This window comes from Miscanthus floridulus, chromosome 3 (genome assembly GCF_019320115.1).
Source record: "Miscanthus floridulus cultivar M001 chromosome 3, ASM1932011v1, whole genome shotgun sequence".
NCBI lineage: Eukaryota > Viridiplantae > Streptophyta > Magnoliopsida > Poales > Poaceae > Miscanthus > Miscanthus floridulus.
In genome coordinates, this window is record NC_089582.1 from 151,451,481 (window position 1) to 151,479,139 (window position 27,659).

At 46.8% G+C, this 27,659-nt stretch overlaps 3 protein-coding genes across 5 annotated transcripts; all 3 read right to left on the bottom strand.

The window, feature by feature from the left end:
* Window positions 1–1,011: 1,011 nt before the first annotated feature.
* On the bottom strand, window positions 1,012–2,727 carry LOC136547563 (uncharacterized). 2 transcript variants are annotated; one of them, XM_066539512.1, is made up of 2 exons: window positions 2,376–2,727; window positions 1,012–2,242 (listed from the first exon to the last, which is right to left on the bottom strand). In XM_066539512.1, exon 2 carries the CDS (start codon window positions 2,224–2,226, stop codon window positions 1,093–1,095), a length of 1,134 nt encoding a protein of 377 aa, XP_066395609.1. In that variant the 5' UTR covers window positions 2,227–2,242; window positions 2,376–2,727; the 3' UTR covers window positions 1,012–1,092. The 2 variants fall into 2 exon arrangements, with proteins under 2 accessions (XP_066395609.1, XP_066395608.1); XM_066539511.1 differs by having other exon boundaries at window positions 1,012–2,264; window positions 2,376–2,726.
* A 13,123-nt stretch (window positions 2,728–15,850) lies between these two features.
* LOC136547564 (uncharacterized) lies at window positions 15,851–17,602 on the bottom strand. 2 transcript variants are annotated; one of them, XM_066539514.1, is made up of 2 exons: window positions 17,271–17,602; window positions 15,851–17,136 (listed from the first exon to the last, which is right to left on the bottom strand). In XM_066539514.1, exon 2 carries the CDS (start codon window positions 17,118–17,120, stop codon window positions 15,987–15,989), a length of 1,134 nt encoding a protein of 377 aa, XP_066395611.1. In that variant the 5' UTR covers window positions 17,121–17,136; window positions 17,271–17,602; the 3' UTR covers window positions 15,851–15,986. The 2 variants fall into 2 exon arrangements, with proteins under 2 accessions (XP_066395611.1, XP_066395610.1); XM_066539513.1 differs by having other exon boundaries at window positions 15,851–17,158.
* Window positions 17,603–17,816: 214 nt separating this feature from the next.
* On the bottom strand, window positions 17,817–27,656 carry LOC136547565 (lon protease homolog, mitochondrial). Its single transcript, XM_066539515.1, has 20 exons — window positions 27,188–27,656; window positions 26,107–26,172; window positions 25,801–25,992; window positions 25,641–25,706; window positions 25,511–25,552; window positions 25,229–25,351; window positions 24,639–24,737; window positions 24,231–24,296; window positions 23,766–23,852; window positions 23,568–23,607; window positions 23,288–23,459; window positions 23,084–23,208; window positions 21,607–21,737; window positions 21,430–21,534; window positions 21,107–21,220; window positions 20,424–20,591; window positions 20,004–20,105; window positions 19,524–19,760; window positions 18,650–19,168; window positions 17,817–18,319 (listed from the first exon to the last, which is right to left on the bottom strand). The coding sequence occupies exons 1-20, from the start codon at window positions 27,491–27,493 to the stop codon at window positions 18,131–18,133; spliced, it is 2,949 nt and encodes a 982-aa protein (XP_066395612.1). The 5' UTR covers window positions 27,494–27,656; the 3' UTR covers window positions 17,817–18,130.
* Between the last annotated feature and the right edge of the window lie 3 nt (window positions 27,657–27,659).

Consider the following 27,659-nt stretch of genomic DNA (forward strand, 5'->3'; position numbering starts at 1 on the left):
GCATAACTCCTTTTTGCCATAGAGATAGCAACACACTAGCAAAACCGTAGTTACACATTTAGATAGTTTATCTTTTGTATAGGTTTTGCTAAGAATAAAAAAAGAGGCCATAGTTTAGAGTTAGAGCTTTAAGTTGCCTAATTTACCCCTCTCTTAGACGTCACGGTCCCTTACAGTTAGAATTCATGTGTACCTAGAAAATATATTTATGTTAGGACGAACAATATACATAAAGTATTATTTGATATATCGTTGAATCTATTTTTACAATATATTTATTTGAAAAAGTAAATGTTGGTAAATTTAGTCATAGATACCATACAACAACAACAACAAAGCCTTTAAGTCCTAAACAAGTTAGGGTAGGCTAGAGTTGAAACCCAGCAGAAACAAAGGTTCAGACACGTGAATAACTGTCTTCCAAGCACCCCTGTCTAAGGTTAAGTCTTTGGGTATATTCCATCGTTTCAAGTATCCTTTTATTGCCTCTACCCAAGTCAACTTCGGTCTTCCTCTGTCTCTCTTCACGTTACTATCCTGGCCTAGGATTCCACTACGCACCGGTGCCTCTGAAGGTCTCCGTTGGACATGTCCAATCCATCTCAACCGTTGTTGGACAAGCTTCTCTTCAATTGGTGCTACCCCTAATCTATCACGTATCTCATCGTTCCGAACTCGATCCCTTCTTGTATGACCGCAAATCCAACGCAACATACGCATTTCCGCGACACTTATCTGTTGAACATGTCGTCTTTTTCGTTGGCCAACATTCTGCACCATACAACATAGCAGGTCTAATCGCCGTCCTATAAAAATCGTCTTTTAGCTTCTGTGGTACCTTTTTTGTCACAGATACCATAGCCTCACTTATTTTTTGTCGGAGAGAGTACGTTCTAACCATCTAACCCCATCCAATGGCACGTCTGCACAATCAACCAGCTTAAAGATAGGACAAGATCGAATTCAATATATATATAATATAATAATAATTATCAATCAAGAACACCAGCTGCTACCCTCAATCGTACTATGCAGAATACATGCTCCAACCAAATACAGACCAATGCAATGCAATGCAAGCAGCAGCTACTACTAAATCCATAATGCAAATGGAACAAATAAGTTATATCTATGCCTAGACAATAGGAAGGAGCGCGTGGAGCGGCGATTCGTGATGCGTAGCTCTCCACTGCGATCATACTTGAGGCCAAACATGGTGAAACGGAGCTGGCGAGCCGAGCAGTAGTCCCGGTCCTCGTCGTCGACTCCATCTGGCATCATGGTCTGTACAACGCAAAACTTGCTTGTGCCCCCCATCATGTTCATGTAGGTGAGAGAGGCGCTACCGCGCCTGTCGGTCCAGTCCTCGTAGTCGTAGGCTAGCTTCTCCTTGGTCATTAGGATCATAGATGATTCGCTGTTGCTGCTACGGGAACGGGAGGCGACTTGGCAGGAACAGACGTAGCCCTCCCAGTGAAGGCCGACCCATGCGTCCAGCTCGCTGTCGAAGTAGCCCTGGCCAAAGAAAGGCAGAGCCCAATCCCCATGGCTCCTCCACTCCGAACGCTCGGTGTTGAAGGAGTAGGTGCCCAATGGTTCGCCTGGAGTGCCCCCGTCAGCCATGGTCATGAAGATGGTGCATCCGTCAGGGTGCAGCGCGTGGGAGACGACAATCTGACGGCTGGTGAACGACGGTGGTGGTTCCGGCAGGGTCTTCCAGGACCAGCCGCCGCCCTCCTGCTGCATCACATGGAACGAGCTCGGATCCTCCTTGTCGAAGAAGCGATGCGACAGTGCGTAGAGCATGCCGCCGGCAGGCACGGTGACGCCGGAGCCGCACAGCATCCGAGCAGGGGCGTGGGGGCCGATGGACACCACCGCCGTCTCGGTGTCATACACGAGGGCGCAGCGGTGGTTCATGAAAACCAACATCTTGGTGCCTAGCGCGGAGAAGGACACACGGTCATGGGGTACGGAGCCGATCGGTGACTCTAGCCGCAGCACTGGGGGCTCCGGGAGGTGCTGCTGCCCCTGCCCGGCACCGGCAGGTGATTCGTCATCCAAACTGTCGGGATCAATCTTGTGGATACTGAAGCCATTGTTCCAGTCATCCAGCACCAGGTACAGGTGCTTACGGCGGCCGGCGGCGTGTCCATGGCGGCGGCAGTGGCGCAGACTTGGCCTCGGCTCGTCGTCCTGGCCTACGGCTCGCCGCTTACTGGACATCGCGTCGCCCCACCTCCTGATCCCGGCCCGGCAATAATCTTGTGAATTTATGGATGGCATGTGCCCGCAGCACGTTTACATACATCAACAAACATGATGGATTGGGAATTTGGGATACGATGAGAAGAGGGGAGGAGTCGGACTTTTACCTACGGTAACCGGGCGCGGATCGAAATCGGAGACAACGAGGAGAGGGAGGATTCACAGCGGCGGCGGATCAGAGACCGGAGGCGAACGGGCGACGGCGACGGCGACGACGCGGCGCACGGCAAGGATGGCCGCTGGGCGAGGACGGCGACGGCGCAGCAGTCGATGCGGCCCTCCGGTGGAACTACGGAAGACGGTGGAGGCGATTTTACCTATCCACGAAGCTCTCGGCATCGGCAGGACCTTGTGTGGGCTACGATGGGCCTTGCCATTTGTGCAGCCCATGCCACTTTGGCATACCTGCAGTCGGTTCGTGTGAAGTTAGACGATCTCGTTCCTGCTGACCAGGCTGCACAGCCGCACCCCGCACGCGCAAGACACTGTTCACGCTCACGTATATGTACAGAACGAGTAAAAAAAACACTAGTACCCTACGTACTGCCCAACTGTTTGTACAATACCAGAAGAATGGCTAACACCTACCGAAATAAATTTAACGAATAACAAATGGTTCATCCCTGCCGCTTTTGGAGACCAATTATCGGTGTTTCGAGTAAACACCGACTAATAAATTTATAAATTCTAATATTGTTCGTCTGACTCGGATGGTATACTAAGAGGACACGAGATTTATACTGGTTCAGGCAGAATGTCCCTACGTTCAGTTCATTATTGCTGCTCGTGTTACTAGCATCGAAAGTTCATAGTAGGGGTTACAAACGGTCGAGAGAGGGACATGTCCCAAGTCTCTGGTGAAGGGAGCGAACGAATATTGAGAGCTCGGTTGCTGCTCAGCTATGTGTTCGAGGTTCGAGTGTGATGTGTTGCGATGCTCGTGGATTTGATCTCCTTTAGTGGGGTGCCCTGCTTTCCCTTTTATAAGCCAAGGAAAAGCACGGGTTACAGCGGGTGAAGAGAGGAGAATGAGAGAGAGAGGAGGTCCTTCATGGCCGTCGGGCCTTTCTTTTCCTTGGTGTGGGTCCCGCCAACACTGCAGGCTATGACAGGGACGGCTCCTTGCCGGAGGCCAGTACACCGATGATGCCACGCCCTGGCATTGTCCGCGGGGCGTGATGTCCCACTCTACCCCAGCGGGCGGCGCGGCGAACCAGCGTGCTGATCAGCGGCCGTACAGGGAGTAGGCAGCATAGTGACCATACGTCCGTCACTATGGCGCGATGTGAGTTCCCTAGAATGACATGTCGCTGGGACGGGTCATGTTGAGACATGACCGCTCACTGTACGATGCCAGAAGTTTGACCTTGGGTCGTACTTTCTGGCCCGTAGTAGTTGGCGGCAGCATGGGGCCTTGGTGTCGGGCAAGGCAGAGCCCGCCCTCAGACGTCGGGCGAAGCGGAGCCATCCCTCAGAGGTCGGGCGAGGCGGAGCCTGCCTTCAGAGGTCAGGCGAGGCGGAGCCCGTCCTCAAACATCGGGCGAGGCAGAGCCAACCCTCAGACAATGGGAGAGGCTGAGCCAACCCTCAGAGGTCGGGCGAGGAGAAGCCCTCCCTCAGACATCGGACGAGGCGGAGCTAGCCCTCAGATGTCGAGCAAGGCGGAGCCCGCCCTCAGAGGTCGGGCGAGGCGGAGCCTGCGTATCTGGGGTGGGTTGGAGCTGCAGTCGTGCCCCTAGAGGAATTAATGTTTAACGACCATTAGCCCCTCATCTTTGAATACCCTACTATTGGTCCTCGACAGTAGCCCCCGAGCCTTTGGAGGAGTAGAATACTCCTTCGGAGGCTTATCCGAACGGGAGGACTCTGAGGACCTTGGCCTTCTTTTGTCGCCTACGGCGTGGTCCGAGAACGGTGATTCCTTTTTGTTGAGATCGGACCCTTCGTGGATACGGCTGTGAGCTTTGGTGGGTTGGAAAAAGGTCTTTCCTGATTAGGGCACTGGCATCCTATTCGCGGGGATCCGGCTAGGGTTAGCTGGTGACCGACTCTAGTTTCTCAGCGGTCAATCCATATAGTTCTTGGGTCCGTTCGACCGATCCCGACGGCTCTCTGCCTTTCTTTAAGGGAAAACTATGGATTTCCTCTAGACAAGACTCGAACGTGGGCCGAGATGCCCGTAGTGCTCGTGCGCCTAGGCGCTGGTCACTAGCGGCCCCATCCCTTTTTATTTCCTTACTTCGAAGGTGCTTGGGGTGGTTGTCGAAACCGCTGATGGGCCAACCTTCGAACTCCCAGGCCCAGACATGCCGTAGAGGTGTTTTTAGATACGTATTCCTCGCACTTGTGATGAGTCGTGGCCCGTACGGAGAGGCGAAACATCCGGTGAGTTTCCCGAGGGAACGAACAGAGATTGCGTGTGCATATCCCATGACATGACGCTGTGGCAGATCATGGCATGCGTGGAGATCTAGGCAGGTGGTTGGTTTCCTCGCGACCGTCGCCCTGACATCACCTTCCAGCGCATAGAGGGCCTCATCCGTCGCGGCCTTCTTCGCGCGTGGACCTCGGCCAAGGAGTGGCTGCTTATCGACGAGGAGGATCTATCATCATCGCTCGATGGCTATGTGGTGTCGTCCGCGCACTTCCATGAGCACAGGTTCACTACCCCCGCCCATAGATTTCTTTGGGGGCTGTTGCACTACTACAAGATTGAGTAGTAGCACCTCAATCCCAAAGAGATCCAGCATATGGTGGCGTTCGTCGCCCTATGCGAGGGATTCCTAGGGATCAGGCCCCACTTCGATCTCTAGAGGTACTTCTTCGCCATCACCCTCCAGAAGAAGAGGGAGAAAAGCGGCAGGCAGGAGCTGCACATGCCGATGGGGTGCGCCGGCATCCAGCTCTGAAACAATCAAGTCGGCGAGTAGCCACCGATGTGGTTGTCGACATCCAATAAGGGGTTTCTATGTTTCTCAATTGAAGAAATGTCTTCGAGTGCCTAAGCAGAATGTTGAGGTTGAAGGAGTGGAACTTGAACCAGATTTGACTTATTCTGAATATCCTATCCGAGTTTTGGATCAAAAAGATTGTGTTACTCGAAGAAGGACAATCAAGTTCTACAAGATACAATGGAATCAACATTCAGAAGAAGAAGCTACTTGGGAATAAGAAGATTACTTATTGGAAAATTTTCCAGAGTTTCTGGTGTCAATATAGAATAGAGTAATGTTAGTTGAGCTCAGTTGTTACAAATTGTGTTTTGTAAAGAGACCTCAGTTGTTTTTTGACAGATTTTGTATGTGTTCTTGCGACACATTTCCTTTTCTATTACTTACCCTATGGCTTTGAATCTCGGGGCGAGATTTCTTTTAGGGGGGAAGGATTGTAACACCCCGGGTGTTTAAATATTAAAAATAGGATATGTCATCATATGCATTGCAAGGCATTTTGTCATATTGCAAACTTTGATATGCATTCACTAAAACAAGTTTACATTTGTGTTATGAGTGTTGAATTGAATTGTTTGAATCAAGTCAAAATTTGGTTTGGATTTGAATTTTCCAGAAAACCCTGATTTTCAGTATTCAAATCCTACCCTGAAAACTCATTTCCAAATCTAAGCATATTTTGGGGTTGAGGCCAAAAGCAAAAGTGTAGAGCTTGTCAAGTTATACAAAGTTTGTTTTTGGAGTTTTTTAAAGTTGTTATGAAAAATTTGGAGTAATTCAAAAAGGCGTAATTCGTTAAATGTCACCTATTTGAATTCAAAAGTCCAATTCAAAATGTAGACCGAATTAGGGGTTGGTTATAACAGCAAAGTTATAGAACTTTGAATTTTGAATAACTTTTATTTTTGGAGATTTTTGAGTTATTACACAAATTTGGGAGTAATTTGAATTTGAAAACAAAGGGCAATTCTATAAATTCTGTGAACAGTGTTCACCGCCTAAGCTACACCGCCGACGACCTTCGGTTTGCTTCCAGGCGCGGTCGTGTCCATCTTTGGTGTCGTGCTAGCGCGGTGAAGGCCACAGCGCAGCTTCCTTGCGCTTCTGTGCCGCTCTATTTAGCCTTGGTCGTCGCCGTTTGCCCCCGCTCTCTTGCTCTGTTTTCCCGATGCCACGGCCATAACTCCGGTGAGCTCTCACCGTCGCTTTAGCGCACTCCAGCCGCTGTAAAGCTTGTCACAGCTCCGCCTGCTGCTTGCGCACCCAACCAACCTGCTTTTGTCGCTTGTCTTCACCAGAAACTCACGGTGCGCGCTCTTCTTCCTCGCGGCTGGCAACCTCACCTGCGATCCCGTTTCGTCGTGGTCAGCGCGTTGCGGTGAGTCTCTGTCCTTGCCGAGCCGTAATTCAGTTTTGCCACGATGCCATGGTGCTTTGTACCTTGATGCTTGATCAAATTGTCCACCACAGCCACCGGAGCGCCACCGTCGCCGTTGCTTGCTCTGCCGTGACCGCTGTGACCGTCGAACGGTGTCTCCAGTGCTCCTCCGGCCTTGTGCTCTACTCAGTCGCGTTTGGGGTGAGCTGCTGATGCTTCCTGGGCCATCTGTTTAAGCTTTACAAGTCTCACGTCGCCAGCGTAGTGTAGCCGCGCCGTCATGGCCGCCATGGCCGGCGTAGTGCTTGGTCCAGTCCGTAGCTGGTCCAGCTTGTGCCCCCAAATCGATGCGCCTAGTCGAGGGTAGTGTTTTGGTACCTTGGTCGTCACCGTTGGTCTCGCCGTCGGTGAGATATCGCCGATCAGCGCGCGTGTCACCGGAGTCAAAGCCTGAGGTTGAAGATGACAGGTGGGGTCAGGATGTCAGTGACTGTGTAGTTCAAAAATGGATTTTTCTATTTTCTGGAATGAATGAATAGTGTCTATTTTTGTTATTTTTGTGTAGATTTATTTAGAGCTCCAAAAATTATGAAAATTTTTGTGTGACCTCTCTGTAATGTATTTTATTTAAAAAAAATATGAAATAATGTTTTTCAGTACTTTCTGAATGTGATGAAAATTACTTAATTAATTAATAAATGGATTTCCATGATTTTTCTAGGCTTATTTATTTATCCAAAAATTATGAAAATTGTTTTGCCACTTAGTTATCATGTGATAAACATTTACAAAAAATTTTAGGTCAATTGGAACAAGTTGATTTATTTCATAATTCTTAATTAATTAATTAATCCATAAAAGCAAATAGTAACCTTTAGTGATTTAGGTTTTGTTTGAATTTTTGATTGAGTGATGTCCTTGGGTCATTAGTTGGTAATGATCTTTGGCAATTAATGTTAGTATTCTAGAAAGGTTTAGTTAGTTTGACTTGTAACTGTACCGCGAAGGAAAGTTGTATTCCAGTTATTAACTTTTGCATCCATCATCAAGCATCATGTTTCGTATTCCGCATCATGTTAAACATGGTATTGTTACTACGTGTAGTGAACGAAGGTGAACACATGATAGTTAATCAAGTTGCTGAGGAAGTTAGTCCGTCTGTTGAGGTCGGATCGAATACTTGTGGAACGTCGCAGGAATCAGACTTTTCCGTCAACGAAGGCAAGCCCCGGATGCATATAACCCTACCTTGAGTTTTACAAATTAATTTCGCTTTTGCTTTTCTATACTGCATTAAGTGATTAAGAATTAAGTAAAAGCCTAATTGGTGCATTACCAACATTGTTTTTCCATATCTACCTTGATTACCTGTTCATTCGTAAATGTCTAGATATGCTTAGTCATGCTTAGTCGGGTGATTACCTGTCACCTGAGAATCTTAAATGAATCTTTGGTTACTTATGTGATCATAAAATATGAGAATGTGGAGTAATAAATCTAGACCGGACGGACTAGGTGTGTGTGAGCCACAAGACATGAAGGTCTTGTGAGCGAGTTCTTTCCGCCTGTGTCGGTTAAGGTCCGTTCGTTGTTGAACTGTGTGCGGTGAGACTTTGTAGTACTAACCACATACTCCGATAAGCCTTAACTTGGCGATTCTATGATGAGAATGGCTACTCGCACACTAGGAGTGGAGAGATGGCGAGAATAGCGTGTACCCACGTGGCAATGGGCTGGATTGGTGGAGTACTATATTCTCGGGTGGCGCGGACCCGTTCTTGTTTTAGAGGATCCGAGAATAGGTTGGTATATGTAGGTCGGGGACCTGCATATGTCGTGTGGTCTGGAATCCCCAGCTGGGTTATAATTGGTTCGAATCGTCGTTGCTCCTCGGTTATGGAGACTCACTTCTCTGTTCACCATCGTAGTTTTATAACTGAACTTGAGAAGGTGTTGGATATGAAGTTTCATGATCTCAATACAGATCGTGTCAGCTTTGTATATGATTTGATGAAGTTTTTAATGTTGATATAAAGAATTTTGTTAAAGAGCTTTTACGCAAAAGAACTTTGATTATTGCTAAAGCCATACCTTAAATCCCTGAGCCTGCATTCCTGAGTTTATCAGTTCCTATTTTGGTTAAGTCTTGTTGAGTACTTTTGTACTTAGAGTTCATTGACCCTTGTTGCAGGTGAGCCTCATGAGCAGATCTGTTTTGGATCGTGCTGCATGATTATTGTTCAATCTGATGATGAGAAGTAAATATGTGGCCCTTGGGCAGGGCAGTTTCTTTGTGTGTTTTGTATTATATTATAATGCCACTCCACTATTTTGTTTTGTAATAATCATTGAACTTAGTTGTGAGGTTTGAAACTACTGTTTTGTAAAATATGTTATTGTAAGACTTCCGATGTTTTTACTCTGGTGTAGATATTTGAATAAATGTTGTAATACTGCAATGACTCTGTAATGTGATCCTGCTCAGAAATCGTGGATGATTCAGGGACACCCGATAGTCTTCTTAAGTTAACGAAAACATATGCATAGATGTCAAAGGTCGTCGGACAGTGATAGGTGCATGTGGGCCCTATAATTTAGGAGGTTCTACCACAAAATAGTATCAGAGCGATCGTTACAAGGTTTTTGTTGTATTATTTTATAAAAACTTCAAAATGATTTGGGATGACTAAATTTAACTTGATAATTTGGTCTAAATTGCTTCTGACTTATCTTATTTCTTTCTCACCATTCTTTATTTGATTAAAAAGGTTTTTTGTGGTGGAGTAGTAATCTTACTATGCCCTATATAAAAACAAATGTTGTTTATGTGTATTATAAGCTTTGATGATTTTGTTCATAAGAACAATTCATGCATCATAAATAATTCACTAGTTACTTCCTTCACCTCTGAGTCTGGAGTTGAGTAGTGAGTCTGGTTTGAGTAATGTAATCCATCCTAGCTGCTCTTTAGACTTTGATCAAATGATCTTACTTGGATTAAATTGGCTTCCTATAGTATGGCTCGTACCAAGATGACGCCCCGTAAGTCCACTGGACCCAAAGGAGTTCCTCATCACAAACTTGCCCCTAGGAATGACGGTGCTAGCAGTAGCAGCTCTAGGCCTGATCCCCAGGTAGGGATACAGAGGATTTCTGCAGAGTTAGCACAAGCTACTAAAGATAGGGCTTTGGATGCTATATAGGTAGAAGAATTACAGGATCAATTGAGGCGTCTCACCACCGTGCACAGGAACTACAAAAGCATGTTAGTTCGTATGGTGGAGGGAAGTAATGAAGCTTGGCATAGGGAAAATGTAGCTAGAGCTAGAACTCATGAGCTAGAATTCTATGTAGAAGATTTAGAAGAACATAATACCTATCTGCATGAGGAAGTTCATAGGCTTAGCAATCTACTAAATCCAAATCATGAACCCCAAGCTGATGCCATGGACCCCGATGTCATCCTTGCCAATGATGATGAATTAGAAGAAGAAGATCCTGAAGAATTAGTAATGATCAATGAAAGTGATAATGAAGGCGGTAATATTTCTGGAATGGATACCGAGCCGAAAGTTTGAAGTGATCAAGGACAGGAGTAGAGTTGTATAATAGTTAGTTCTAGTTAAGTTATGTAGTCTTGTTTTGGTACTTATAGGTTCTGGTGTTTATATTAGTAAACCCTATGTAATGTATCTGGAGTAAGCTTTGGTGCAATTCAATAAAGGCTTGTGAATAAAGTTTGGTTTGTTATGAGCAGATGCATCGTACGCGGGGTTCATATATTCCGGGAACTTCACAAGATGAGGACGGTATTCTAGATCCACCACCAATTCCAACAAATCTGGCTGATGCTATAACCGCACTTATCAATGTGACGGCCAAAAATTCTCATTTGCTTCATGAGATAGCTCAAAGTAATCAGAATCAGATGCAAGGAAATCGTGGTCGCCATCATAATAGGCAGGAGGCTACATATATTGATTTTACAGACACAAGACCACTGGTGTTCACCAAGGCAGATGAACCATTGGAGGCTGACAATTGGCTTTGAACCATGGAGCAGAAATTTGATCTCATTCCATACACGGAGTTTCAGAAACCAGTCTTTGCTGCCCAGCAACTTAGAGGTGTAGCTGGTGCTTGGTATGCAAATCTTATGGCCATGCAACCCGTAGGTGTTCCGTTAACTTGGATAGAGTTTCGTACTGCTTTCAGAGCCCATTATATCCCGAAGTGAGTTATGGCTATGAAGCTGGATGAATTCCTTGCTTTGAAGCAAGGAGATCAAACCGTGATGCAGTATGTGGGAAGATTCAATCACCTGTCACAATATGCACCTGAACATGTCAATACTGATGCTAAGAAGAAGAGGTGGTTTATGAGAGGCCTGAATACCAAGCTGCAGACAATGATGACAACTTGTACTAATGTTACTTATCATGAGGCTGTAAATATTGCAATTGCTTCAGAGGCAAAGTATCGGCAGCATAAGGAGCTCAAAAAAAAAGAGTATGCCATCTGGATCTTTTGGGGGAAATCAGAAAAGGCAGAGGGTGATTTATCATCCAGTAAATCATAATCGTCCTTATCGTCCGCCACAGTTCCAAGCTTTACAAGAGGGTACAAGAGGGTCATTGGCGCCTATAATACTGTTTATGTCAGACGCATATGGCAGGCTTTACTGTGTTCGTCTGGCATGGTAAATGACGACGCCCAAAATACTATAGGGCAAATGTCGGTGCCCACAACACTGTTTGGGTTCTGACATGCCTGAAAGGTTGCAAAGCACCCTTCTGGTATGGCCTGGTGGTACTGTCCTACATGGGTGCAGGGTACGGTCCTCGGTATTGCGGTTGACTTGAGCGCCTTGCCTTATCTGCTCTGCCTGATTCTCAGGTCCTCACTGAGCGGGCCTCCTCGGTCGGTCATTTTCAGTCGGCTCCGACCACGCCGGTTGGAGGAGAGCTGTAAGCAGAGGTTCAGCGTATTCTCAGTCGGAAAAGCAGGCCGGAGTCAGAAGCGAGTGTTGTCCCCTCCTTGGCCTAGCCTTTCGGTCGAAGACTGGATTGCTCTTTCGGCCTATCGTTAGGTATCTGGGCCGGCCCAGGAGTCGCGCATTTGTTGTAATACCGTCTGCTAGGCTGAGTTTTTGCTGGCAAGCGGGCCCATCGGGGACCCTGGGTTTATGAACCCGACACTGCTTGACCGCGTCAAGTGCCTCCTAGGCCCCGGACGTCCATTCGAAGTGGTCAGCCCTCTTCAGAAGCCGATAAAGGAGGAGACCTCATTCGCCGAGGCACGAGATGAAGCGGCTGAGCATGGCGACGCACCCTATAACTCGCTGCACCCCCTTTATGTTCTGAATCAGGCCATCCTTGTGATGGCTAAGATATTCTCCGGGTTGGCTTCGATGACGTGCTCAGAGACGATGAAACCAATCTGCATACCCCTCGGGACCCCAAAAATGCACTTCTTGGGGTTGAGCTTAATGCCATTGGCTTAGAGTTTTGAGAAGGTCTGCTCAAGGTCAGCTATGAGCTAGTTGACTCGTTTGGACTTGACTACGATGTCGTCCACGTAGGCCTCAACGGTTCGCCCGATGAGGTCCCCAAAACAATTGAGTATGCAACGCTAGTACATAGCCACAGTGTTTTTTAGACCAAACGGCATCGTGACGTAGCAGAACGATCTGAATAGGGTGATGAAAGATGTCACGAGCTGGTCAGACTCTTTCATCGTGATTTGATGGTGCCCGAAGTACGCATCAAGGACGCAAAGGGTTTCGCACCCTGAGGTTGAGTCGACTACTTGGTCTATGCGTGGTAAAGGAAACATATCCTTTGGGCACGCTTTGTTGAGACCCGTGTAGTCAACACACATCCTCCATTTTCCACTCTTCTTTCGTACAAGAACGGGATTGGCTAACCACTCTAGGTGGTACACTTTCTTGATGAACCCGGCCGCCAAAAGCTTCGCGATTTCCTCGTCGATGGCCCTGCGTTTCCCCTTGTCAAAGCGACGTAGGCGTTGCTTCACCGGCTTGGAGCCTGGCCTGATCTTCAAGGCATGCTCGGTGACTTCTCTCGGAATGCCTGGTATATCCGAGGGTTTCCATGTAAAGATGTCTCTATTGGTGCGGAGGAAGTCGACGAACGCGCTTTCCTATTCAGAGGAAAGCGCGGTGCCAATGTGCACCACCTTGCCGTTGGAGCTGCTGGGGTCTATGAGGACCTCCTTAGTGCCCTCCACTGGCTCAAAAGACCTAGCTGACCGTTGGTGGTTGGGTGTTTCTTCGGTGATCTCCTTTCTAACGACCGCAAGCTCTTTGGAGGTGACGATTGCCGCGGCGTGATCGTAGCATTCGACCTCGCACTTGTAGGCACGCTAAAATGAGGTGTCGACGGTGATGACCCCGCCTGGGCTTGGCATTTTTAGCTTTAGATAGGTGTAGTTGGGAACGGCCATGAACTTCGCGTAATATGGTCGTCCCAAGATGGCGTGGTCGGTTCCGTGGAACCCAACCATCTCGAAGGTGAGGGTCTCCGTCCTATAATTGGATGGATCCCTGAAGGTGATTTGCAGGTCGATCTGCCCAAGTGGCACGGACTACTTTCCTGGCATGATGCCGTGGAAAGGCGCTCTGGTTGGCTAGATGCGCGATCGGTCGATGCCCATGGCGTCGAGTGTCTCGACGTACATGATGTTGAGGTCGCTGCCTCTGTCCATCAGTACCTTGGAGAGTCGCTTCGTGCCGATGATTGGGTCAACCATGAGCGGATATCTCCCTGGTTGTGGGATGCTCTCCGGTTGGTCGGTCCGATCAAAGGTTATGGCAGACTCCGACCACCGGAGGAAGGTAGGCGCGGTTGGTTCGGCCATATAGACCTCACGGCACGTGAACTTCTGACGGCGCTTGGAGTTGTAGGCTACGGACCCTCCAAAGATCATGAGGCAGCCATTCGATGTCGAAAAGCCACCATCCTTCCCCTCGGCGTCGTCTGTGGTCGGGTCAGGGTCCTTCCCATGCTCCCCTTTGTTGGAGCCTCCGGATAAGAACCACTTCATGAGGCCACAGTCCTTGTACAGATGCTTGATGGGGAAGGCATGGTTCGAGCATGACCCCTCGAGTAGCTTCTCGAAGTGGTTCGGGGTAGCCTCCGTGGACTTCCAACCTCCCCTGTGGTCGGCGGTGGCCACGAGCGAGCCCTTGTGCCACTGCTTGTTCTTCTTCTTGACGGGACGGTTGGAGGCGCCTTTGCTGGTGACCTCGTCCCGCTTTGCCTTGCCCTTGAGGCAATCAAAGATCGCTCCGACCACCTCCTTGCCCGAGGCATGGCTGGTGGTGATGTTGAGGAGCTCCTTGGTGGTTCGTAGGTCCTTGCGTCCTAGCTTATGAACTAGGGATGCACAGGTGGTCCCAGACAGGAAGGCCCCCATGACGTCGACGTTGGCAACGTTGGGCAGTTCATTGCATTGCCGGGAGAAGCACCGGATGTACCCACGAAGGGTTTCTCCAGCCTTCTATCGGTAGTTCTTGAGATCCCATGGGTTCCCAGGATGCTTGTACGTGCCCTGAAAGTTCCCCACGAAGATCTCCTTCAGATCCGTCCAACTTTGGATTCTGTTGGACGGAAGGTGCTCCCATGTGCATGCCGAATCGGCCAGGAACAACGGAAGGTTGCGGATAATGAAATCATCATTATCCTACCCCACCGGTTTGGTAGGCAAGCGGATAATCCTCAAGCCATAGTCCGGGGTTCGTTCCCCCAGAGTATTTTGGGATGTTGGTTGGTGGTTGATACCTTGCGGGAAGGCGGCGTTGAAGATGTGTCGGCCGAAGGCCTGAGGTCCCGGTAGGCTAGGGCTCGGGCTTCGGTCCTCGCTGTTGTTGTAGCGTCCGCCCCATCGAGGGTGGTAACCGTGGCTGGCCCCCTACCCCGCATCGCTGTAGGTACGCCGGCGAGCGTTGAGGGTGTCGCGCGCGTCACGGTTGCAACCGAGACGCTCATGCACCGGAACCGTGATGCATGGCCTACTGCTGTGCGGCGCCTGGTGGACTGATGCGTCCTTGTCGGGTCGCACTGAGGACGTGCGCTGGCTGGCGTCGAGCTCGCGTCGCCGAGATAGCGAGCTCTTGGCCTGTTGCACAGCCACACGCTCAAGCAGCGTGCGAATCTCACGGTGGGCCCATCGATCCTTGGGCGTCGCAGGCCCCGGAAGCCCCCTGAGCAAGGCTACCACAGCAGTGATGTTCTGGTTTGCCCAGGCGAAGTGCGGGAGCGCTTGATCGTCCTCGATGATCCTTCGGTTCATGTCACGGGCCATGGCGCGTGCGCGCCCTCCGTCTCCGTGGCGCTCAATCTCACGATCGAGCTTCGTGCGTTCTTGCTCAAGCTAGAGTCACGCTTCCTCAAGCTATAGGTGTCGGGCCTTCAGCTGCTCCACCCGCAGGCGGGGTGGGGCTCCTTCATCCCCCTCGACCTCATCGTTGAGGTCGTTCGTCGGGGTAGCCTTCTCCTCGTGGATGCTTTCGATGTGTCCCTCGGGGGTACCTGCCATGAAGCATTCACGAGAGGGGTGATGGCTCCCCCTGCTGGAGCCAGAGCCAGAGGGCGACTCCGGCTCCTCTGCGAGGAGGTCATGGAAAGACTCTACGACGTGTTCGATCACCCCCACGAACTCGTCGTTCACGGGGCATGTAATCATGTGTTGTGCCACGAGGTGGCCAATGGTCTCTGCGGCGTTGCGGAGACCGAACGGGAGCACTATCGGGGCGCTCCGGATGAGGTATTCCAAGGAGAGCGGCTCTCCCCAGGTAAGCTGCGCCATGACGTAGTTGCATATTTAGATAGCAACACACTAGCAAAATCGTAGTTGCACATTTAGATAGTTTATCTTTTGCATAGGTTTTGTTAAGAATAGAAAAAGAGGCCATAGTTTAGATTTAGAGTTTTAAGTTACCTAATTCACCCCCTTCCCCCTCTTAGATGTCACGGTCCCTTACAATTAGAATTTGTGTGTACCTAGAAAATATATTTGTGTTAGGATGAGCAATATACATAAAGTATCATTTGATATATCATTGAATCTATTTTTATAATATATTTATTTGAAGAAGTAAATGTTGGTAAATCTAGTCACAGATACCATAGCCTCACTTATTTTTGGTGGGAGAGAGTACGTTCTAACCATCTAAGCCCATCCAATGGCACGTCTGCACAATCAACCAGCTTAAAGATAGGACAAGATCGAATTCAATATATATATATATATAATATAATAATAATTATCAATCAAGAACACCAGCTGCTACCCTCAATCGTACTATGCAGAATACATGCTCCAACCAAATACAGACCAATGCAATGCAATGCAAGCAGCAGCTACTACTAAATCCATAATGCAAATGGAACAAATAAGTTATATCTATGCCTAGACAATAGGAAGGAGCGCGTGGAGCGTCGATTCGTGATGCGTAGCTCACCACTGCGATCATACTTGAGGCCAAACATGGTGAAACGGAGCTGGCGAGCCGAGCAGTAGTCCCGGTCCTCGTCGTCGACTCCATCTGGCATCATGGTCTGTACAGTGCAAAACTTGCTTGTGCCCCCCATCATGTTCATGTAGGTGAGAGAGGCGCTACCGCGCCTGTCGTCCCAGTCCTCGTAGTCGTAGGCTAGCTTCTCCTTGGTCATTAGGATCATAGATGATTCGCTGGTGCTGCTACGGGAACGGGAGGCGACTTGGCAGGAACAGACGTAGCCCTCCCGGTGAAGGCCGACCCATGCGTCCAGCTCGCTGTCGAAGTAGCCCTGGCCAAAGAAAGGCAGAGCCCAATCCCCATGGCTCCTCCACTCCGAACGCTTGGTGTTGAAGGAGTAGGTGCCCAATGGTTCGCCTGGAGTGCCCCCGTCAGCCATGGTCATGAAGATGGTGCATCCGTCAGGGTGCAGCGCGTGGGAGACGACAATCTGACGGCTGGTGAACGACGGTGGTGGTTCCGGCAGGGTCTTCCAGGACCAGCCGCCGCCCTCCTGCTGCATCACATGGAACGAGCTCGGATCCTCCTTGTCGAAGAAGCGATGCGACAGTGCGTAGAGCATGCCGCCGGCAGGCACGGTGACGCCGGAGCCGCACAGCATCCGAGCAGGGGCGTGGGGGCCGATGGACACCACCGCCGTCTCGGTGTCATACACGAGGGCGCAGCGGTGGTTCATGAAAACCAACATCTTGGTGCCTAGCGCGGAGAAGGACACACGGTCATGGGGTACGGAGCCGATCGGTGACTCTAGCCGCAGCACTGGGGGCTCCGGGAGGTGCTGCTGCCCCTGCCCGGCACCGGCAGGTGATTCGTCATCCAAACCGTCGGGATCAATCTTGTGGATACTGAATCCATTGTTCCAGTCATCCAGCACCAGGTACAGGTGCTTACGGCGGCCGGCGGCGTGTCGATGGCGGCGGCAGTGGCGCAGACTTGGCCTCGGATCGTCGTCCTGGCCTACGGCTCGCCGCTTACTGGACATCGCGTCGCCCCACCTCCTGATCCCGGCCCGGCAATAATCTTGTGAATTTTATGGATGGCATGTGCCCGCAGCACGTTTACATACATCAACAAACATGATGGATTGGGAATTTGGGATACGATGAGAAGAGGGGAGGAGTCGGACTTTTACCTACGGTAACCGGGCGCGGATCGAAATCGGAGACAACGAGGAGAGGGAGGATTCACAGCGGCGGCGGATCAGAGACCGGAGGCGAACGGGCGACGGCGACGGCGACTACGCGGCGCACGGCAAGGATGGCCGCTGGGCGAGGACGGCGACGGCGCAGCAGTCGATGCGGCCCTCCGGTGGAACTACGGAAGACGGTGGAGGCGATTTTACCTATCCACGAAGCTCTCGGCATCGGCAGGACCTTGTGTGGGCTACGATGGGCCTTGCCATTTGTGCAGCCCATGCCACTTTGGCATACCTGCAGTCGGTTCGTGTGAAGTTAGACGATCTCGCTCCTGCTGACCATGCTGCACAGCCGCACCCCGCACGCGCAAGACACTGTTCACGCTCACGTATATGTACAGAACGAGTTAAAAAAAAAAAACACTAGTACCCTACGTACTGCCCAACTGTTTGCACAATACCAGAAGAATGGCTAACACCTACCAAAATAAATTTAACGAGTAACAAATGGTGCATCCCTGCCGCTTTTGGAGACCACTCTAATAAATAAATAACCGATGGTGCATCAATGCTGCTTTCGGATAACAAAAAGTGTGGTACGACATAGCTCTATTTTCTTATTCCTATATATAGGCTAATACAACCTAGCTGAGCTAGCACACTAGTACAACCTTAGCCAAAAATCTCTTCAAAATTCAATGGTGTTATCTGGGGAGCAAAAAAGATTTCTTTTTCTCGTGACTGTCAATTAACTCCACTCATCTCGGTTACAATGGTCTGCCTGCCTCTGCTTGGTATTTGGCCTGTAACCAGGTCTGGAAAGAAAAAAAATCTCAATCCTGTAAAGCTAAATCATCTCAGCTTGTTTCTGTCCCGGCGTCACTCTGGAAAGCTAAATCATATATTTCACCGTATGTGTCAACAAAATGAACTTCGAGGCCTTCCTTCACATTAGAAGCAAGCTCGTCAAAGTCCCTTTTATTCGCTGCTGGAAATATGAGTGTCTTTATCGCACTTCTCCTTGCCGCAATCGTTTTCTCTTTTACCTGATATATAGAGAAGAAACAAGAGTGAGTGTCCAGTGATCCGATGCATGAAACCATATTGATATCACCATGGCATGCTGAAGCAAATGGGTGTTAACATTAACTCATTAAGGCACTGTCATCTGCTTGGATGTCACCTAGCATCTGAAAACTAAGCCTATCATTATTACAGGAGGCTCGAAGATGAAACAAGGAAACCACTTCATATTTTTCAGTCAAGTGACATTTCCTCGTTTCACATGCAGAAGTCATTGGCTGGCTGGTCTTGTCTAAAAACAAATAAATTTAAAATGTAAAACCAAGCTTGAGTAGGGAACAAAGAAAACATACCCCGCCGATTGGTAGGATTCTTCCAGTTAATGTTACTTCACCCGTCATTGCAAGGTCCTTCTTGACAGGCTTTCCCATAGCTAAGGACAGCATAGATGTTATCATGGTGCATCCAGCACTAGGGCCATCCTTAGGGGTGGACCCTGCAGGAACATGCAAGTGCAGCTTCCAGTTTGCAAAGAACTGATTATCTGGCTCTTTCTCCAGTAATACAGCTCTGCCAACTGTGTGCGCTATCTGAGCACTCTCTTTCATGACATCTCCAAGCTGTCCCGTCAACACAAGTGCACCTTTCCCTTCCCCTTCCTCCACTTTTGTTGTTTCGATGTACAAAGTAGAACCACCCATAGCAGTCCAAGCTAAACCCATGACCACTCCAACAGGCGTCTGCTCATATATACGCTCAGCCTGGAACACAGGTTTCCCAACAAAATCGCCAAGGTTTGATGAATCAACCACAACCTTTTCAATTGCCTTGTCTGCTGCATCTTCTGCTGCTCCATCTGTGTCCTTGTTGCCCTACAGAATACAGGAATCAGTAACTAACATCATAATATAATATTGTTTGATTTGTTTCCCACTCTCCTGAGTCTATATTGCACATTTGTTGAGTGAGCTAGCAATCGCATAAGTGGTTTTCAGGCCAACACAATGGACACAGACAGGGAACATTGATGCCCAGTATCTACAAAATTATATTTGACCAACCAACAACACCCGGCTGCCATACACAAGGATAAGCAGTGTGTCAATCAGCAGAACAGATACAATGTAGAGGACCATTTTGCACATTAACAGGCAAGGGGCAGTACAAAATTAAGTGTGAATACTTTGTTTGAAAAAAATAATAAAACCAACGAATGACACACTATACCTTAGATGTGCTGTCTTCTTTTGGTGCTTCAGTTGTCAAATTTACTTCATTAGCTTCCTCAGAGGCAGGATTTGTAACATTATTGGCGACTGAAGCATCTTCTACAGCAGGATCCTTCAAAATCTCATCTTTTGCTGTGGTGCTATCACCACTACTAGATTCCTCACTTACAGTGACACTGAGAGACTCCTGGTCTGGCTCATTCGATACCCCTTGGCGAACAAGCTGCAGAGCTATCTGCGGAGGTAAAAAGTTTGTAAGGAATTTCAGAAGTATATGATCATATCGGCCAGCAAAGGATGTATGGCATGATCATATTGGCGAGCAGAAGATATTAATGGAAGCATTGACTCTAAAACGAAAAGCAACCTTTCATACCATACCAATGCCTTGAGGTTGCTTAACCATTATCAACAATCAGCCAACATTTTTTCCCTTCTCTGAGGGGTCAGATCAGTATGCAGAAATTATTTTACACACCTTACGGTAAATTTTCTCAATCTGCTTTTGAAGGTTCCTCACTCCAGCTTCTCGGCAGTAATTTTCAATGAGAGCAAGAAGAGCAGCATCTGTAACTTCAACCTGTAGATGTGGATAGCTGAACAGTTAAGTCCAAAATTGATAATAACGTGGAATCAGAAATAAGAAGCAAGTGTATTGGCCTATTGGGACACTTCACATGCTACTGAAACTGTGTCAGTATAGATTAGGTGGTTTACGCATACAGAAATTATAAAAGCATAGAGTTTACAACAATTTTCCCCTTTCTTTGTGTTGTTTGTTTTTTTATTATGGAAATTCCAAGGTTGCTTTAAAAACAAATGTTCTATACTTAATAATTTATTCTCATGCACATAATATTGAATGAAAGGAAGATTATAAGAGAAGTGTCCAAGATACCTGTTGAGGCTTTATGCCACAAGCCTGTCTTGTATTCTTCTCTAGATAGTCCCGAGCAATATGCATCTTTTCATCAGTTATATACCCAGCTATAGCAATAATCTCCATTCTATCCAGTAACGGATTTGGTATCATCTCTATTACGTTTGCTGTGCAAACGAACAGAACCTAATTTTCATAAACAAGGTTTTAGAAGATGACAAGAATATTACAAACAGATAGCATGAAATAAATAGTTAAACACGACTGAAGACACTCGAAACAACAGGAATAAAAAAAGGTTGGCGAGGCAGAGGATTGTGTGGAAGTTATGCACTTGAACTCTTGAAGTGTACCGAAGACCATCCTACTGCTACGGATCTCATCGTATAGAACAAAACATAATACTAAGGATGTTGCTTTGGTGCAACCTACTAATCACAACTTACAGTAGTACACTAGCACTTAGCAGCATTGCATGTGAATGATATGATAGCACGATAATCAGCAATGCTCGTACCTAATGATAACAGCAAGATGCGTGAGAATGCAAGACAATGAGATGATGATGACAACTAGCAATCTGTTAAGAATAAGCTTGTTGTCTATATTTAAAAGAATAAACATGGCAAAAAAGGTTAAATTGTGAAGCCAACCACACGTAGACAGTCAAACAGGCAACTCCTGAGGGAGCAAGGACTAACCTTGGATAGGTCAATAGGAACATCAAGGTAGTGATCTAAGAAATTAACATTCTGCTCAGGATCGAGGAGTTCCAACAATGCACTAGCTGGATCGCCAGAATGCCCCTTCCCAAGCTGCAAGACAGACAAGTAAAAGTTAGCGTTAATAAAGCATGCACACAAGTTGTCACATTGAAGAAAGTAACTGTTGAAAGTCCATTCTGTGTCAAAGACTCAAAGTGCATCACAGGCCATTATGCAAGTATATAATGCAGGCTATTATTAGCCATTTAGCATCTCAAGCAAAATAAGACCAAATGGACCATAACCAGTTGTTTGAGCACCTTGTCAATCTCATCTATCAATACTAGAGGATTTGCTGTCCCAACTGATTTAAGACACTGCACCATCTTCCCTGGCATTGCACCAACATACGTGCGTCGATGGCCCTGAGATTGTTGAAAAGTTACTTATAGAACCACATGCAACTGTACATGACATCAGCAACATCTGTTTTGTACCTTGATTTCAGCCACATCAGCCAAACCTCCAACAGAAAACCTGTAGAACTGGCGGTTCAGTGCACGTGCAATTGAACGACCAATACTGGTTTTTCCAACTCCTGGTGGCCCAGAAAGACATATGATCTTGCCTGTTGTAAAAGATGGACAGAGTTATTGGTAGAATAACTACAGATGGACATTGAGGAATCAAGAAATTTAGTGAGCACTGTAGGTTATTGTTACGGACCAGATGGCCATGGACCAGCTGGACCGTAACATGGTCCATCCTAGACCAGCCATAGCCCATGTGGCCAGGGGGCACCGCCGCCGGCCGCCCTAGCCAGGCTGCACGCAGGTGGAGGTGTGACCTTCCAGAGTCAATAGGTTTGGAGGTAATAAATCTATTTCTTAGGCAAATATCTTGATAAAGTTAGGAAGTAAAGGATCATGTTTACATAGGGTGTCTCGAGTGCCAAGTCGAGTCTCCTCTATAAATAGAGACACGATAGTTTCTTGACAAGTCAGCGTCTTAATGTTCACGTTACTGTTCATGTGAGCTGCTCTCTCTCCCTATCCAACCAATCTATCTCAACAACAACAACAACAAAGCCTTTAAGTCCCAAACAAGTTGGGGTAGGCTAGAGTTGAAACCCAGCAGAAGCAATCAAGGCTCAGGCACGTGAATAGCTGTTTTCCAAGCACTCCTATCTAAGGCTAATTCTTTGGATATATTCCATCCTTTCAAGTCTCCTTTTATTGCCTCTACCCAAGTCAACTTTGGTCTTCCTCTGCCTCTCTTCACGTTACTATCCTGGCTTAGGATTCCACTACGCACCGGTGCCTCTGGAGGTCTCCGTTGGACATGTCCAAACCATCTCAACCGGTGTTGGACAAGCTTTTCTTCAATTGGTGCTATCCCTAATCTATCACGTATATCATCGTTCCGAGCTCGATCCCTTCTTGTATGACCGCAAATCCAACGCAACATACGCATTTCCACGATACTTATCTGTTGAACATGTCGTCTTTTTGTAGGCCAACATTCTACACCATACAACATAGCAGGTCTAATCGCCGTCCTATAAAATTTGCCTTTTAGCTTCTGTGGTACCCTTTTGTCACATAGGACACCAGATGCTTGGCGCCACTTCATCCACCCTGCTTTGATTCTATGGCTAACATCTTCATCAATATCCCCGTCTCTCTGTAGCATTGATCCTAAATATCGAAATGTATCCTTCCTAGGCACTACTTGACCTTCCAAACTAATATCTTCCTAGGTAATGGAGGAAGATATTAGTTTGGAAGGTCAAGTAGTGCCTAGGAAGGATACATTAAGTACATGAAAGTTATGATGACTGAGACAGGATTGTCAAAACTCGACGCCATTTTTTCTAACCATGGATGACAGTTGAGGATGCATTAATGCAAATTGAACAGTACAACACTCTACAAGCTCAATACAACAGATAAATCAGTCGAGTATGAATCAAACCTTGTGAAGTCCCTCTTAACTTCCCAACTGCTATGAATTCCAGTATTCTCTCTTTCACGTCACTCAAACCATAGTGGTCTTCATCGAGAATTTTCTGAGCATGGTGGACATCGAAGTTTTCATCACTGCAACAGAAGGATAAACACTAATGAGGCACAAACATATGGCAGATTTCTCTTCAGGGAAAGGTTGATAAATACAAACCTATAATTTCCCCATGGCAATACTGTCAGCCAGTCCAAATAATTACGAGTTACACTGAACTCACTAGAGCTGGCTTCTAAAAGCTGAAGCTTGGTAAGCTCTTCTTCAATGACTTGTAAAACATGAGGAGGACATTTGTCCTTCTTTAATTCTATGCGTTCCTTAAATTTTGCTGCAACACATAAACAATAAGTCAACTTGAAATCGACTATGATAACTGCACAGCTATATGATAAAAGCATATACAAAGCTCATTAAGTATCATAGTTCAAGAACAAACCAGACAATGCCGTTTTGTCATCAGTCTCCAAACCCAGCTCCTGGATACATGACATAGACAGAGTCGGGGATTATTATTGGCATCTGGCTTTTCATTACAGACAACAGCATGGACAGACTCTACAACAGTATAGTAATTTGACTATCGCAATGTAAGGAACATAGGTAGCCTGTAGGAGCAGCAGAAATAATGAAGTACCTTCTTGATTGCCTTAAGTTGCTCATTCAATAAATAACGGCGCTGATCTCCACTAATCTTTTCTTCAATTGCTTTTGCTATGGCTTGCTGAAACAGAAGCACATTAAACATCAAGAAGATTAGACAAAACATGATGGCTAAGACCGGACGATAAGAAAACTCGACCTGCGGGGGTAAGACAGTCCCCGGGCATTGCATTAAAGAAGACGACCTTCTCACAGGTCGAAAAAAACCCCGAACCCATGACCCACCCATACACAGTGGCACCATAGCCCATGACCACAACCGGGGCCAGCCCTTAGAACTGTGCTTTGGTGTGGGACAAGGCGAGGGGATTTTTTAACCCCAGCCTGAAATTCGCTCTCACGGGGAGTCGAACCCAGAACCTGAGGAGTGTTACAAGAGCCACCTAACCAACTCAGCTAGAGGTCCGTTCGCAGGACCGAGGATAAGAAAATGAATTACCTGTAGCTTACTAATCTCCATCTCCTTTTTTATTAACTCAAGAGTCAACTTCAAACGCCTGTATACCTGTTCCAGAAACAAAATGATGGACGGAGGCAGAGAACAAAAAAAATTGTGTTTACATACGAAATCTAGAATGCAGTCAGAACAGAACGTGACTGCGTACTCCAAAATAAATTTTGTGCAGCACTTATCGGGCTCTTTTGGTCAGTTTGGAAAAAGAACCTAAGAATCCAGGAATCAATAGGTATTACTGGCTACGGATGCATAATAGGTCTTCGACTGAATTTTATGAAAACATTAAATTGGTAATCCTGCTCGACTGTGTTGCAGTATAGACTTTGAAGTGGGCAAAGTACACAACAAGAAAACAATTGAAAAGAGAGGAGTTTAAGCAAAGTTTCTTACATCTAATTCCTCAAGCACCTCCTGGCAATGCAACTTGTTGGCACCAGAGATAGCAGCACCGAAGTCTGCTAACCGTTGGTAGTTAAAGTCACCAATGTGCTGAAACAGAGGAAATCAGTTTCAAAATTCACAGTTGCTAAGACGAAATCCAATGGCATCCAAAAAAAATAGAAATGCCTATCAAGGCAAGTAAACAAACATATTGGCCGTATCTTGTATGATAGGGGATTTATGTCGAAACTCTACATGGACACTGGTTGCTAGCTTTGTTTTACTGGCAATTTTGCAATATTGGTAGGCTATATGGAACAGTCAGGCAACAAAGGGTATACCTCTAATAGTCAGATTCCAGCGTCCAGTCTGGTAGTTTTAGCACCCTGTCTATGATCCATTACCAGGAGGCCAGGAACTAACAGCAATGTTATATTATGCACACGTTGCCTAATATTAGACCATTCTACAGTGTACAAAAAACAAAACACCGAGTGCAGCAAGTTTGGGAAGTTAAGCCATGCTGAAACAATTCCAAGCTTCAAGCAAATGATTAAAAAATAGATGTGTAAAAATGAAAAAAGGTTAAAAAGTCAGACCTGTTGGTAGGTTTGCACATGATCCTTCCAAAGGGAACTTGTCCTTAAAACTTCCCTTAAAGTTGATATAACTTCGAATGAGGTAGCTTTCATAACATCATCATCCTTGTTGTAGGGATTTTCCTGAAAAGGCCAACTTAAATAAGACATTGCAAAGAAAACATAGAAATCCTACACTGGATTCATCATGAAATCATGTTCAAACAAAGTACTAGTAATTCACCACAAATGGCACAAAAAAGTATGAAATATAGAACTATGAGCACACATGAACATAACTACCTTTAGATGGTCAACTTTAACTGTGAGTGGATCCTCTTCGACCTGCAATTTTTGGCATCTTGGTGAAACAATTAAACAAATCAACTTGTACAAACAGCAATTGAATGGCATGCAATCTGAAGTATCTCACCATCTCAGTTATCCGTAAACGTCGGTGACCAAGTAGAACTACCTGATCCCCTTGAATGCTTGTAATCTACAGAAATAACTAAAATTAATTACAGAGCACATTTTGAAAGACTAGGCAAACAGAACCTTTGAAGGGAGTAATTTGAAAATGGTCAAATTACCTGAACAAGCGTCCCGACTTCATGAAGACGCTTCAGCAAGTCTTTTCCTTTGAGATCATCAATGCTTTTCTCTGAATCTGAACCAGTCACAATGTTAGGGTCAGTACCTTCTTCATCTTTCACAAGAAAGGCACCAGCATACGGAGCTGATCTTTTGCGATTTTCTATTAGGACTTGCAACAGCTTTTGGTCCTGAGGGATTTTCAAACAAGACGAAAAATAGCACATCATTTTGAAGGGAAATGATGAAGTTGTGCGTTAAAAGATGTGAAATTCATTTCAGAAACTCCAAATAGAGCAACATACCTTTACATAGATTGGCATGTAAAATCCAGGAAAGAGTGGCCGATGTGGAAGAGGTAACGCTATAACCTATTTGAACGAGTGACCAATGGCCATGACAAGGACAAATGGTTATGGCTGGCAGTATCACATCAGTACATCACTAAGATATAAACACACACATCAGCAGTAAACTTAACAGATTCTTGTACTGTCACTTTGAAGTTCAACATCGAGCTAATATGAAGTCATGAATTCAGCAGAGACAACGACAGTGGTTTCTGGAATAGAAGAGTTATAAAGGGAAAGCAACGCAGCATAAACCTTTGGAAGAATGACCCTACCAAACCCGTTTTTCCTATAATGATGGCACTAACATAGCTTCAGCCACTAAAGATGAAAAAAATGAATTATAGTCCCCTGATATATACCAAAAAAATATGATCACAGTCCCAAAATAAACACTTGGGTCCTAATAAAATGCATGCAGTTTATTTCACAACAGATGTATGTTTTTCCTAGCAGATTGGAGGCATTTTCCTACCAGATTGGAGGCATTTTAGTTTGCATTAAATTGGAGGCATTTCTATGCAATTTGCATCATACCTCATTAATACTGTTTGCACGTAATTGTGCAAGCAAAACCTTCCCGATCCCCTCTGCCACATCGGCCGACTCAATAAGAGCCCTCAGTACTAGTTGTCTCTAATGATCTCTCCGCACAGCTCTATCAAACTAGAAAATACATGGAGCAAAGAATTAGCCTATTTCCTTCAGAACAAAGGAAATCTGGTATATATATCCATTCATGCTGTATTGCAGATTTTAGCATAAACTTGTAATTCAAAGTTCCTCCATGCTCATATTGAGGCACGGACCTTTAAGGTGTTGAATCCAGCACGCTACTGACGCCTGATTTAATGGTTCATTTGTGTCTGAGCTAATCCGGGACTCAACCCACAATACAGAATCTGGTACTAACCTACTACTCATAGCATATTTCCAACACATTTCCAAGCGCGTGGCTGAGTCTCTTAAAAAAGGGGAAAAAACGAATGGCTGAGGCAAGCAACAAAGCAAGTGACTCTGATCCAGACGAACATACCGAGAGGCAGTCGTCGATATTGGTGCTGGTCGGAACGATGGCGGAAGACGCCTTGCTGTCCGCCTCCCCCTCCGCAGCGGTCGCATCCTCGGCCTTCGCCTCCGCCGCCGCCGCCTCGGAGTCGCTCGCGGAGGAGTTGGAGCAGAAACGTGCCCTCCTCCCCAGCAGCACCGAGCCGCGGCCGCCCCTCAGCGTCCCAATGACCCTGAGCAGCGGAGACCTGAGCTCCTCCGCCGCCGCCACAGCCGGCGCGGCGGCGAACCGCGCCGGGAAGATGGCGGCGGCAGCCGCCGCCGCACGCAGCATGGTGGATGAGGGCGGTTCCGCGCTTGATTCTAGGGTTCTCCAAGTCGCGGATTGTTTTGGCCTTTTTATTTTTCTGCGGTGTTTTGGTTTGGATTGGAGAGGAAGAAAGGGAGAAAGGCGAGGGAACGAACCTACCAAACCCTTCTAAAACCCTCGATTTTTAATT